The sequence below is a fragment of the Ictidomys tridecemlineatus genome, chromosome 6 (genome assembly GCF_052094955.1).
Source record: "Ictidomys tridecemlineatus isolate mIctTri1 chromosome 6, mIctTri1.hap1, whole genome shotgun sequence".
Classification (NCBI taxonomy): Eukaryota; Metazoa; Chordata; class Mammalia; order Rodentia; family Sciuridae; genus Ictidomys; species Ictidomys tridecemlineatus.
The window spans coordinates 164978794-164993433 of NC_135482.1; the positions used below are offsets into that span (position 1 = coordinate 164978794).

At 45.6% G+C, this 14640-nt stretch overlaps 1 protein-coding gene across 2 annotated transcripts in view; it reads right to left on the bottom strand.

Moving 5' to 3' along the window:
• The window catches only part of Tmem272 (transmembrane protein 272), a 37118-nt gene extending 23151 nt beyond the window's left edge, over window positions 1-13967 (bottom strand). For both annotated transcript variants that reach the window (XR_013423410.1, XM_040281560.2), the window contains exons 1-2: window positions 13712-13967; window positions 5958-6027 (exon numbers count right to left, since the gene is read on the bottom strand). Coding sequence is in view for 1 of the 2 variants with exons in the window: in XM_040281560.2 (XP_040137494.1) it covers window positions 5958-6015 (58 nt within the window). In the remaining variant the exon portion in view is untranslated. The remainder of the gene's footprint in view (window positions 1-5957; window positions 6028-13711) is intronic.
• Between the last annotated feature and the right edge of the window lie 673 nt (window positions 13968-14640).

Here is a 14640-nt window from a genome sequence, read left to right on the forward strand (position 1 = left end):
AATCAAAATGTTGGAGTAGTCATTCTTCATGCCAAGAACACAGATCAACTGATTCTTGATGTACGTTGAGACTGGGAAAGGACCACGTGGGAGTTACCCTCCTCAGGGCAGCTTCTGGATTTCTGGTTCAGGGTTCTTGCTCACATCTTAAAATAAATTTGATGGACATAGGCTGCTCTCATGCTGCTGTCATGATTGTCAGAGGTCTAGGCATATAAGTAGGTGTCAAAAATATATTATTACCCAGCAGTAGGTTAAAATAGGTAGCTGCAAGCATTAGAAGCATTCTTTTAAGCGGGTAATCTTGGCAGGGAAAGTGGGTAGCCTTTGGATTAGTCTGTTCCCAAGGATGCCCAGACTCTGTTTCCTATAAACAAGTGCACCTTCTACTCTCTTACCTAAACAGTTTTAGTGCAGAGACTGAGACCAGAATCCAGTAGTTTTTCTCGCAACACCATCCTTTGGGAGTTCCTCTGAGCTACCTAATACCTAGGAGACCACTGACAGAGTGCAGGAGGATAAACCCAAACTATGCTCCTCTTCCAAGATAGAACTCAAACCTCAATTTCCTAGGCCACTTCTGCCCTCTCCTGGCACTTTCAGTAATGCTGCCTTATCTTTAGCATCCATCCCTTTTATCTCTCACCCAGCACTCTGTGTTACCTTTCCAGAGCCTCCCACCAATCTCCATGGTCAACAGCCAAAGTTGGTGACATTGGGGTGGAGAGATCAGTGAGGAGGCAGATATGTAATTTAGCCCCAAAACAATCCTAAGACACAGCCAGACTGGGGCCTTGGACACCAATGAGGTGCAGAACCGAGGGAAAGAAAGGAGTAAAAAAATAACTCTAGTGCTGTGCTTGGATAATAAGAATGGTAAAGATATGGACAGAAATGTGACAGATGGAAACAGGAGAGCTTTTGGGTAAGGGCGTTTCGAATTCATTGCATTTAATGTGCCAGGTGAACCTACTAGAACCTGGGATTCCAGAACTCCAGGATTTTCTAAAACCATCTCCATTGTTCACGTTCTTGACTTCCTAAAGTTTCAAGATTTTCGATTACTTATGTATCAGGATGAGTTAGTAGGGAATATTGGGCTCCCTGGTGTTTCTATCTCCTTTGATCCCTGAAAAGAGGTAACAACCTCCTGCTTCTTGGAGCCCACGGGAGCAATTCCATAGGAGCGTCCTATGAGAAATAATGGGTGGAAGAGCCCAGGAGAGGATGAGCAACAGAGGGGGAGCGGATGAGGACCCGAGTTCTCTGGTGGAACCTGTGGTTGGTCGAACCCCTTCCTGTCAGGGAACTGCTGCAAGGAGTTACCTGGGTTGAGGCCCCGCCCATCACGAAGACCCTGATGCTCCAAGTTGGACACATGTGTGGGCCCAAGAGGAAGGAGAGTGTGCTGCTGTGCAGTTGTGCATGAAACAGAGGGCCTGGGTGGGCTAAGGGATGAGTGAGGGGGAAATCCTCACTCAGGGAAAAGATGCCCTTTTCTTCCAATGAAAGTGCTATCAGCCACCTAGCTCTATATCCTGAGGTGGTAGCTGCCAAGGGGGCACCTTTTAAAAAGTTGCCACAGGGATTTATGTGGCCTTGCCCAGACAGCAGGATCAGACTCTGCCACAGAGGCCCAAAAGAGGTAAACATGGCCCCTAATCCCAATCCCACATCCTGAAGTCTTATATGATCCCCAGTGACCAAGATTGGTTCTCCTACTACTATGACACATGGGAGCTTAGAGTCAGATTAATTTTATTTTCAGGGGGAGCAGTCTTCAAGTTTCAAAGATTACACCAAAAATAAAATAATATAAGGGCGATGGATGTGGCTCTGTGGGAGAGCATGTGCTTAGCACGTGGGAGGCCCTGGGTTCAATCTCTAGCATCAAAATAAAGATAATAACAAAATTTTAAAAGTGCTCTTTCTCATAGCCGGAATTGTGGAATAAAACCCAGGGGTCTCTCTCAACATATGGACTTGCATGAACCCCCTCATCACTGGGGGGCTATGAATGTCACCTAGCATCACAGTCCTCTGGGTCCTGTCTCAAGCAGAGGGCCTCTCTCCCGGGGCTGGACACCTCGTGGCTATTAAAGAAGACTTCCCAGATCCCCTGACAGGTGAAACAGCCCCACTCCACCATGGCGTCTGATTGGATTATCCTGTGAGGGCTGGAGGCCGCTCTGCGCGGCTCAGGAATTCATTAAGGCTTCCCAGTCCTGAGAGTGATCCTCAGGGCAGCAGAGGGTGTGGGCAAGTCAATGTTCCAGAGCAGAGGAGCTTGCCAGAGAGACCGTGCCAGATGGCAAGGACAACCAGGGCAGCAGAGCAGCCCAGGAGGGATTCAGAAAGCTCTGCCAGGTGACTCACCTGAGCCTGAGGGCACAGGAAACCCAGGCCTGCTTCCTCAAAAGAATGAGCAGACAGAAGCAGCACTTCCCTCAGACCCCAGCCCCACCCCCATCACGTAGCTCACTTCACGCGTGGACAAGGGACAGCCACAAGTCAACCTGTGGATACCTGAACATAACTTGCCCCGCCCCCAGGAACCTAAAGATGTAGGTGGGACTTGATGGGAAATGTGGAAAGTGTAGAAAACTCTTACAGAGGACGATTTAAACGTCACCCGAAAGGAAAACCCGTACATGCATCTAGAGCAGTACGGGATCAAGTTTAGGATTAGGGCAGGGTGGCCAAGTTTTCTCAGCCTGAATTCTAAAAGAAATGTTAATTGTGAAAATTCTTAAATATTCAGAATAGAGAGAAAAGCAGCAAATGTTCAGATACCTGCCACTTGTTTTTTTAGAATATTTTTTAGTTGTAGACGAACACAATACCTATATTTCCTTTTCCTTTTTCTTTTCTTTTCTTTTCTTTTCTTTCTTTCTTTCTTTCTTTCTTTCTTTCTTTCTTTCTTTCTTTCTTTCTTTCTTTCTTTTTTTTTTTTAATAAATGTGGTGCTAGGGATCAAACCCAGTGCCTCATGCGTGCTAGGCAAGCACTCTACCACTGAGCCACAACCCTACCCCCACTCGAGGTTTTATGTGCAGGTTTTTAAGTGTTTTAACATTTTAGTCAGAACTAATCTGGTGTGCATTTTTGAGGGATAAGGATATTCTCTTATATAACCTGAGTGCAGTTAGAGCTCCTTAAATTTACACTGATACAGTACTTTAATCTACCGTTCATTTTCCAATGTTGAGAACCTACTAAAGTCCTTGTCTCCAATCTAGGGTCAGATACTACATTTTGTTATCCTGTCTCTTTTACCCCTACTATACCAAATTTCACCACATTCACTGCAGATTTTATGCCTTTTTTTTTTTTTAAAAAAAAAAAGTGCAGTAAGACCATTATGTAAAACCTTTTCTTTTTAAATTTGTCGGTATTACTTAAGCATCATTTATTACTAAACTGTTTTGCTCCCATATTAGGATGCACAGAATTCTTGTGCATATTCATTAGAATTGAATAGTCCAAATCAAGGCACGTTATTATTTCTACAGTCTTTCTTTGTTTCGTATGATGTTGGCATTTTTGAAGGATCCACACCTCTTCATTCAGTTTTAATAGAATGCTCCTCACTTTGTGTTTATCAGATGTCCCTTGTGTTTAGGTTAAGGTTATGCATTCCTAGCCTGATTACTGCATAGATGGCCGCCATCTGTCCCTTGTTGGTGATGTTAATTTTAAACCCCAGAGTTTGGCCCAATTTCTCCACTGTATAATTACTATTCTTTTTCTCCCTGCGGTCAATAAGGAGTCTGTGGTTAGACTTTAAGACAATGCAAATATCCTGCTTGTCACCAAAATTTCCTCTTAGGTTCAATATCTAATGATGATTCTGGGCATAGAAAGGAAAACTCAGGAGACAAATGGAAACTGGACCTTTGGGGGAAGTTGAAATATTTTTGTCCCATTGACTATTCCAGAGTGAGAAAGAAGGCAGTGATGTGAGAAGAAACAGGGGCCAGACTACAAAGGGCCTGAAGAGGTTTGGAGTGTCTGTTCTCTTCTGCAGGAGGTGGGTTGGGGGGTCACTGCACAGGCTGGATGGAAGATAGGAGGGCAGTTAGAGGCCTCGCCATCAACCAGCCTGAGTTGGCCTAGTCCACAACCTGAGGGCCGAGAGCTCTGGGGTCAGGGAGACACAGATAGGGCAGCCCAATATTATACCACTTCAGGGGCATGTGCGGAGTTAGCAGCCTAGAGCGCTGGGTTTACTGTGAGTACAGGAACCCTTGTTTTAGTCATCTTTGTGCTGCTGTGACCGAAAGGCCCAACAAGAACAATGCAGAGGAGGAAAAGTTCATTTGGTGCTCATGGTTTCTGAGGTTCATTCCATAGTTGGTTGACTCCATAGCTCTGGGCCCCAGCTGAGGCAGAACATCATGGTGGAAGGATGTGGCGGAGGGAAGCAGTTTAGGACATGCCACCGGGAAGGAGAAAGAGAGAGAGAGAGAGAGAGAGAGAGAGAGAGAGAGAGAGAGAGAGAGAGAGAGTGCTCTCTGCTCACCGATGACAAAATGTAAACCCCAAAGGCATGTCCCCAGTGTCCTGTCTCCTCCCACTCGCCCTTCCTGTTGACAGTTACCACCCAATTAATCCATATCAGTGGATCAAATGTGAGCTTTTGAGAGATACCTCTTGTCCAACCTATAATAATCCCTTTTTTTCCTGAGTAAGTCCTCTCTTGCCAACCTGATGATCCAGGCGGGTTCTTATTGATAGACAGGAAGGATGCATATGTGTATGTGTGTAGTGGTGGGAGGGATTCATTTCAGGAGGATTTAGAGTGATGGTGTAGCTAATGGTGTCTGTATCCCTGCAAGCAGTGAAACAACCCACGTGTTTTCATTTCTTGAGCAGCAGAGCAGCACCTGGACAGAGGTGCCAGCACTTCTGTCCCACCCTGGCCTTCAGCAATTCATATATATATATAGTGTGGGTGTGTGGGTATGTGTATGATAGTTATAGTCATCCAAGGATTAAGGGAGCCATAGCTCCCAGAACTGTCTGTGGAAGAACAATGTTAGGAGTGTCTCAGGAGAATGAGATGGATGTTATATTATGTTGGTCACATAAGCTAAGGAAGAATTTATAAGCTGGCAATTCCATTCATGTACCCACATGGTCACCTGGCGGCTATTATTGAGCTCCTACTATGTGTCAGGAATTACTGGAGATACTGGGGATGCAGGAAATCTCCTAGGAGGAGTGATGGGAGGTGGGGAGTTCATGAGAGTACAAGAGTACCAAGAGGTATGCATGAGGAGGCAGGCACCCCTCTATCAGCCTCTTGTTCCTCACTCTACCATAGCCCATTCTGTGCACTGACTGCCGTTTGCTGATATTGCCACTCTAAAATTCATTGCTCAAGGCTTGCCTCAGTGTTCCCTTAATTCCCATTTCATCAGCATAAACGTCAGACACATCCCACTGTGAGGTAAATAACTCCATCTCAAGGAGTCCTGAGGCATGGGTTCTGCCTTGGGGATATCCCAAATGTCACAATAGAGACTGGACTTTGTGTAATGTGGTCCACTTCCTCTGGACACAAAGGACCCCAGCAAGTGATGGTGCAGGAAAGTCCAATTTGTCAAGGACATGAAGTGGGGTACGGGTGAGCAAACACTGCCCCAAAGCCAAATCCAAAGTTTCCCATCTCCCCGCCATGTTGCCCAGCTCTGGTGCCATATACACTGGTGTCTTGGTGCCTCCATTCACAAAAGCCTGTACGTGAACCCACAGGTGTCTGGACTGAACGCTTTGCCTGGAGGTTAATAAGGAAGGAACAGAAGCAGAAGCAGCCAGCAGAGAGCAGGCCCTTCCCCAGCTCTAACCTGGGGCCAAGCATGGACCATTCACAGGACTCATTCTGGCTCTAGCTCATCCTGTGACTCCAGACACCCAAACCCTTTCACTAGGGCATTTCCCAGGACATGACTCACCATTGCTGGCGATTTTAGAGATGCACTGATGACACGCCTTCTCCAGGCCGCCCGGCATTGTTCTTGCTCACTGGCAAAGTTATGGGGATAAAAATAAAAATAATAATTCATTAGCAAGGTTGAGGGAAGGGTGTTCTAGCACCAGTGACTGTCTCTGGGCAGGTCTCTGGGGTATGCAGGGTTGCCTCAGTCAGCATGGGAGCCTGGGTGCCAGTGTCAGTGTGGGTCCACCTGCAGAGATGGCCTGGTTCTTGGGGCTGAGAGAAACACCTCATATTTCACAGCTGGGGAATGAAGCTGCTGGAGGTTAACAGGCTCATGATCATACCCAGCCAGGAAGACACAGAACTAGAGAGAAAAAAAAAAACAGCTGTGGCTTACTACACAACCGCTCCACGCCAGACATTGTGTGGCCACTCTCATGTTTAGTCCCTGACAGTCCTCTAGTTTAACTCTATTTTATAGATGGAGCTTGGGAGGTTCATTTAGGTTCTGATTTGCCCTAAAGCCAGGGCTGACAACTGGCAGAGCCCAAATTTGATCCTCATATGTGGTCAGAGCTGGGGTCTTTCTCACTTCCTGACACATGTTCAACTTCTCTCCATTATAATATCGCTCCCTGTGGACCTGAGGCTGAAGAGTCACCATGAACTTGACCGTGTATCAGCATGGAACCAAGACCTAAGTGCCACCCAGGTTTCACTGTGGATTTGCTGTCATCTGAGCAAGTTGGTTGACACTGGGAGAAAGGGATTCCCTTCCTTGGAAGAAATATCCATGAATTTAAAAACACACAACAAAAACCCAACCAATCAAGGCAGCAGATTTTCCTGCCCGGTAACATAAAGACATTAGAAGGGGCAATAGCGGGAGGAAGCGGGAGGGTTCTTTAATTCCTTCATGCTTGGTGCCTGGGTACCGGTAGTTCTACCATTTTCTACCATTTCATTGCTTTGAAATGAGGCCTCAGCTGGGCCTGGAAGCTCCAGGTGGAATCTGGGTGAACCTCCTGACTTCCCTCACACAGCCTCTCCAGGAACTGTTCTGAAGGCATGTGGCTCCGTGGGAAAGCAGTCATTGTTCCTAGTATGGAGGAGGAGGTTTGCAAACCTGGCCACCAAAACCTGTGAGCAAAGCTGCCAGCAGGGCCTCTGGGGACAGTGCGGGGTGAGGGTGGCAGCTGGAGAGGGGCCAGGCAGGGTTGGGCAGGATTGGTGGAGCAGATACAGAGGGGAGGAGGGTGATAGTAGCAGATGTGATTACCTCCACCGCCTGTCGTGGGCATGCACCTGCTGGCAGGAGGCCACCCTGGCAGGCAGCTCTTCTGGCAGCGTGTCTCCTCTGTTAACTTGCAGGTGGCATGAGTTAGCTAGAGCTGTAGGCTCTGGTTTTTTTGTGTCCCATCCCTCTGCTTCTAGGATATTCTGTGCTCCATGCCGGCTCTGTACCTGCAGGGTCACTGTCCCCCAGCAGGAGACAGTGTGCTAGGAGGGGGCTGGTCCCCACAGAGGCAAATCACCATGCCCTGCCAAGGTCCTCCCTGTGTGGCCCTCGTTTAATCCTCCAGTGCCCTCAGAAGGCAGTTTTACAGAAAACAGAGATTCAGGTCAATTCATTTGCTCAAAGTCACACAGTAAAACTGGGGTTGGAAATTAGGCCCTAGGACTCCATTTATACTTCAAAGTCCATAATCTTTCCACCTGACACTAGAGCAGGAAAGGTTCCCAGAGCAGGTTGGGGACTCGGCAAGAGCATGGTGCCTTGTGGATTAGACCTGTAGCTGCCAGATCTTTTTTTTTTTAGAGAGAGAGAGAATTACAATATTTATTTTTCCGTTTTTGGGGGACACAACATCTTTGTTTGTGGTGCTAAGGATCGAACCCGGGCTGCACGCATGCCAGGCGAGCGCGCTACCGATTGAGCCACATCCCCAGCCCCAGCTGCCGGATCTTATTTAGCCAGGTAAGCATTATTATCCCCATTTACAGATGAGGAAACTGAGGGTCAGAAAAGTTAAGAACCTGCCCAAGATCACACAGCCAGACTGGATCTCAGGTGTCTTAAGAACTGCCAAACTTACTCTTTCATGATCAGACGGACAGTTTTCAATGCACTAAGATGACAGGACACAAAGCAGCAGAGCCGAACACAGAGGGACTTGCAGCCTTGATCCCCTACAACATGTCACACTAGGCCATTCCCAGTGGGCCCATGGCTGTTCTCCTGGAAGCAACTGTGGAGGGTGTGTGAGTCTTTGTCTTCTGGGCACATAGTAGGTCTTCAGCATATTTAATGAATAAGTCCACAAACTACGATTCAACTCTCCCTTCACAAAGCTCTATTTTTCCACCCCGCTGTGCAAAAACTGTCTCCATGGTGTCCTTGCCCACAGAAAATCAGCGTAACTGCAGTCCTGCGTAAACATCAGCCTCCCCTGTATGCTTTACTCGGCTTTCCATCCATCAAGGCGAAATTAGACCAGTTCTCTGGCCTAATGGGGTCAGCCAAGCACATGCCCTTTTGTTAACCAGGGCAGAGGCTGCAGTCATTGACAGGGGTGTGAATTACAGATTAACGGCTGGTGTCCACACTTAATGAGCTTGTCTACCTCGGGAGTGGCCACACTAGCAGAGTCACTTGAAACTCCATCCAGAAGCACACCCTCCCATACTGGGTACAAACTCAGTTACCTACAGGAACAGGCAGGTTCCAGTCTGGCCCTAATCTGGGCTGCTAATGGTGACAAGGTTTTTATGTAAAGAAGAGAGGAATCTTGTGTTACAGCACGGAGCTTTCCCCTCTCCATGCCCAGATGGAGCAATGTCTGGGGCAGGTCTGAGGTGGTGAAGAGAAGCCGCACTCACTCTGTCTCTGGCCACATCACAGAAAAAGTCCCCAGTCCCTAGCACCACTCTTCTTAAGTGTCAGCCCAGATGTGCAGCACCTCCTCTCTCAGGCAGCCCTCTTGGAGTTTACAACTGGGGAGCTCTGGGCCTGGGTATCATGGACGCAGCAAGCAACAAACATTGAGAAGCTGGTGGAATGTTCTTCTCTCGGGTTGGTGTGGACTTCACATCTTCTAACCACAGGTTACAACATGCTCCTCAGGTCACAGAAGGAAAACAACACCGGGAGGGGAAACAGGGCAGACCTGGCTCTCGTGCAGTTGAGATGACACTGTTTACAAACTATCTTTGAAACATGGGGAATGGTTTCTATCGTACCCTCAACCCAAGGCACCCCGGTCTCTAAATCCACAGCAGCTTGGTGGAGACTGCCTGTGTCATGATATAACAATCCAAACTGTTAGCACAAGGAGACTGGGCAGGACACAAACTTCATAGATCATTTCAGCCTTTATTCAGGAACCGGACTACATCTACAGGAATGGACCCACTTTCCTGGTGGAAAATGAGCCGCTGAAGAAAGAAAAGGACTGGGCTTATCTGGGTCATCCTGAGAGGTGACTTAATGAATGAGCGTGTCAGCTTGGGCACTCAGGAATTTGGAGTCTGTTTTCCTGGGTGAAATGGGAGGGAGTCTGGCATTGAAGGTCAGTCTCAGGGATTTATCTTACTGGGCTGGATGGAGGGCCTGGGGTCAGTGGTTGGAGTCTGGAGAGTGTTTGTTTAGGGAAGGATTTAATGCTTTAGCCCCTTCCCAGAGATTGCCGTTCTAGGTTTGATGGACACCTCCTCCCCAAGGTTAGTTTTATCACTGGGAAAGAATGTACTGGGAAAGGATCAGTGCCTCCAATTTATGGCTTTCTTTCTCACTCCCCTTTTCTCAGGCCTCATTATTTTGGGGCTTGTCATTTCCCATATCTAATGCGAACATTTGTGCTTTGGCCCTTTAAGGGGGCCCAAGCTCCAGTTTTCTGAGAATCTTGAAGAATGATGTCAAACTACAAAAAGTAATGAAAGGCTGAGTGTAGGTTTTTTTTTTTTATTTCAAGTATCTCAAATTGATAGCTCTCTTTGGCCCCTAACTGCAAATAATGGTAGAAACATTACTTTATAAAGCAAAACAAACAATGACAAAAAAAAAGTGTACTTATTGGGATTAATGTTAGACTAGATTCATTTTATAAAATGAAACAGTTCTTATTCCTTCAAACTCTTTATTTTCCTAAACTGACAAGATGGATGAGAACTAAGAAAAGAACGATGTGCTGTTAATCCTGTCACGCCTTAAAGACTGTTCCTGAAGAGACAGGGAGCTGTGACGACGGCACTGAGCTTTGGCACCCAGCTGGAAAGGGAACACGGAATCCCCACCAAGAGCCCCAGACACTGGCCATCAAACTCCGTGTACTGTGTCCAGCTTCCCTTACAAGGAATGTCACTAAACCAACTGCGAGGTGTCATTTCCCACCTTCTATTGTCAAAGATCCAATGGTTCAGTGTTTTAAAGGAGGAAGGGACAAAGCGAAGGGTACCCTGTCTGTGAGAATATAAATGGGTGACACTTTCTTCGAGGGCAATTCGGCACAACCCATCACAATCATGCTAGGCAGGGTGTTTTGTGTTATATACCCACACACAACTTCATTCATGTGATAATGTCTACATGTTTGTGTCAATGCATAGGAAAACATCAGAAGCACACTCACCAAACCTCAGTTGATGATCCTTCCCTGTGGAGACAGGTACAGGGAAAGGGGCCTTCGAGGATAGGGTATTTGGAACGTTTTAGAGGCAGGCATGGAAAATATTTTTATTTCCATTCTATCTCCTAGTATTGCCTGACTTTTGCTCCTCCCCCAACATGAGCATTTATAATTTAAATGAGGGGGTGGGGACATGTAGCTCAGTGGTAGAACTTTTCATAGTGTGTATGAGGCCCTGGGTCTGAGCCCCAATACTACAAAAACAAACCAAACAAAAACAAAACAACAACAACAACAAAAGCCCCAACCCTTTTTATTTAAACCCTCCTAAAGTTCAAGAAGAATTATTCAAAAAAAAAAAGAAGTTTAATTGTTTTCCAAAATTCCAGAGCTAAAAAAAAAAAAAAAAAGTAGCATATTAGGAGGATAAGTAAGGGGAAAGTCTCCCTAAGAGCAGAAATCAAAAGAGAGATGATGTGATGATTGATGGTGTGGAAGTGTTTCTCTTTGGGAATATTTTCTTTAAAATTTTCAAAGTAAATTAGCAAAAAAAAAAATTCTCATGATAAACAACTGCAGCCTCCTAGCTCAACAACTGTTAGTGGTTTGGTGCTTATCTTTCAAGGATGCACATATTTGGAGTAGCTCAGTGCTGGTGCACTTGTCTAGCAGGTGTGAGGGTTCTATCCCTAGTACTGAGAAGGAAACCCCACATATGTATGTGCATATGCAGACATACACTCATTTTAGAGAGTTGCAATCATCAGGCATTAGGCACATTAAATTAACTCTTCACATTTTGACATAAAAGGTTTTTTTTGTTGTTGTTGTTACCATAGTGTCTTCATAGCTATCATTTTAACAGATGCATCATATTCCACAATATAGGTCATTTATCTACCCTTGGCTGTATCTCATTGGATACTTACTTATCATTTGTCACTATTATGATTACATTCCCAAAGGACATCTCTTTTTTCATGAAAATTGCTTTCTTTTATACATTACATAACTCCTTTAGAATAACTAGATGTAGGATTATTGAATTAAAAGTGTGAATAATTTTTTTTGAGAAAAGATTGCTTTCCAAAGCAGTCGTAGCAGTCACAGTACTACCAGTTACACACAAGAATGCCGGGTTTACCACACCTTTGCTGGTATTGGGTATTGCCAAGCATATGATTACTTTTATAGACAAAACCAGAATGTATTTGCTAATTTAATTTACATTTTTGATTTCCAGTGACGTCGTCATTCATTTATGCTTATTTCCTGGTTGTATATTTCCTTTATGAATTATTTTCATGTCCTTTGCTATGGATTTATTTCAATTCAAAGCTAGAGCAAGTATCTTTTGAGTGCTTAAGTCCATCAAAAAAGTTGCAACTGGAAAGAATAGCAGAAATCTGTTTTTTTTTTTAATTTAGAGAACACACTGTGTAAATTTATAGATCCAAAATATGCTATGAAAGACCTATTCACTGTGATGGTGGGAACTTTAAAAATTCATAAGGCTCAGCCACATGCAGCACCAGCCTTTTCAACTGGAACTTCTTCTAAGCGAGTGTGAGTCCCTCCAAAACCAGAGATGCTTCATAGAGTGGACCTAGGCTAGTGATGGTGAAAATGACACCGACTTGGCAATTTCTATACAAAAATGAACATTTTTCTTTATTTGGTAGGAAATTTCTTATCTGATAGAAATCTGAAACAGGAAGATTGGGGTAGACGGCTGACAGTGTCTTCTCTTCAGTGTAAACAAGCAGTGACTCAGAGGTCTGTCCTGTGCGTGACTGTGATTAGATCGTGTGTCTCACGCTTGCTTCTACATCAGTGAGCATAGCAATGGTAACCCCTGTTGCTTCCTCTCCAAGAAGCGGAGTGACAGTGAAGGGCACGAAGGAATTAACTGATCATAATTACTAAGTGTCATTCTCAACACACTTCCAATTTTCAATCTAAGTGGTATATCTCAGTGCTTCTCAACCAGGGGGAATTTGTCCCCAGAGGACATTTACAATGTCTGGAGACATTGTAACAGATGGGGTGGGGGCTGTGGATAGAGAAGAGAGATGCCATTAAATACCCTACAAGGAACAGGGCAGTCTCCCACAACAAGAAATTAATAATCTAGTCTGAAATGTCAGTAGTGCTGAGTCTGAGAAATCCCTTTATAGCTGACTACCATTTCTAGTCTTAGCATTCAAATCTATAAAATACAATTTTATTTTAAACTTTCAATCATGTTATTAAATCAATATGGAGCTTGTATGTATAGATGGTTAAATTTTTGACATTTAGCATCAGGTCAGTATTTAGCATTAGTGATTTTTCGCCCTCAAGTTCCAACCTGAATCCAGAACACATTTTTGCCCTGGTGATTATGTTTGGAGTGATGAGCTAAGTAAACTAAATTGTTTACTCCTAAATTCAATGTGAGGATGACCCCAACTTATTGTTCGATTTTGGATAACACTGACTATTAAACATTAACCATCTTGATACCTGTTTCTCCAAAGGTGGATGTTAACAGGTGTCACTGGATATTTCCAGCAGTGTTTTGGGCATTCAGGACACGATCCTTTCTTTCCTGGAGCTCTCTATGTATCCTGTGCTGTTTCCTTAGCAGAAGTCAGTGGAGGTTATTATACACCTACTGCGTGTCAGAGTGATTCAACCCTCTCCCAGGATCCCTTCACTGTTTGTTTCCTATTTAATGAAAATGCACTTCCTTTGAGCTCTACCACACTTTTTAAACCATCAGGTCAAAGCCAACTGCTCAGAGATCCACCAGGTAAGATGTGGAGGTGATTTCTGTGGTCCCCAACTCTGGCCCTGTACTTACCAAGTGGTTTCTAACCAGCCAGCATAACTCACTTTTGACCTTGAGTTCCTGTTCCTTTACAATGGTTCTCTCCACAAAAAAACAAAAACAAAAACAAAAATTTCCCTTAGATTCACTGAAGATTTAAGGTTTTCTTTCCCTGCACACAACTAAGAAAAGCACTTCCACAATGCTGTCATTTTCTTTCCAGGAAGCATTAATCAGCATGCTGTCATCTTCCTATGAAGATTGCCCAGAGACCCTGTGCTAGGACTGTCTCTCCAACTTTAAAGGCTGCACGGGGCTGTTGGGACCACTCACCTGTAAGCTGAGCAGAGTCAGATCCAGAGCCGGGCGCTGGGTCTCCTTGGTCCAGGGCTAATCTGTGGGGCTCCTCTTCACTTGCAGCTCCCCCTTTCTCCCACCCTTGCTTTCTTTCTCGCTTCGGATTTCTCTCCTGAAGCATGACAGTAACTCGTGCCTTTTCCTCTAAGGGGCGGATGATCTGTCTTACCCACTCCCACGTGTGGGGAGAGCACCCCACTCTCCGCGCCGACAGCTTTCATACCCTGCGGTATCTCCCGGAGCCGCCAGGGGGCAGCAGAGCCACCCCGGGAGGCTGTCCAAAGCCCGCCCGGAGCCTGGAGGGGGCTCTGCGCTGGAAACATTTCCATAGGGTACGGTCGGGGGCTTTAAGGGTGGTGCACGTCTTCTCGTTGCTCTCTCTGTGTGTTGATGGCACATGGAGGGAATGAACTGAACAGGGACCGATTAGTAAATAGGGTGAGCTACTCAAAGTGGGGGTTAGACCATGTTAGCTGCCTTACGTACTTGAGAACTGCCATATAAAAAGTCCCTGCCATTCCAGACCAAGAGTGAAGTCCTGCAGAGGCAGAATTGTGCCCAGGAGAAGGAACTTTCTAACAGCTGCCATCTTAGACCAGAAACAGGCTGCTTTGTGAGACCGCGTGTTGCCTGTCCTGGAAGAGCACCAAGTAGGGAGAGTTTTCAGCTGCTGATTTCTAAGAAGTGCCACAAACCCTTTATTAAGATGCACATTCCTGCCCTGCCTCCCAAAGATTCTGAAAGTATGGTCCTGGGCTTGGGCCCAAGAATCTGCATTGTAGACCTTGCTAAGTCTCTGGTGGATGCTCCATGGATCACACTTAGAGAAACAGTGGAATCAGACAACAGTAAAAGCATCTTCGAACAATGACTTTTTATGGCAAAAACCGTTTCCAGGGTATGGG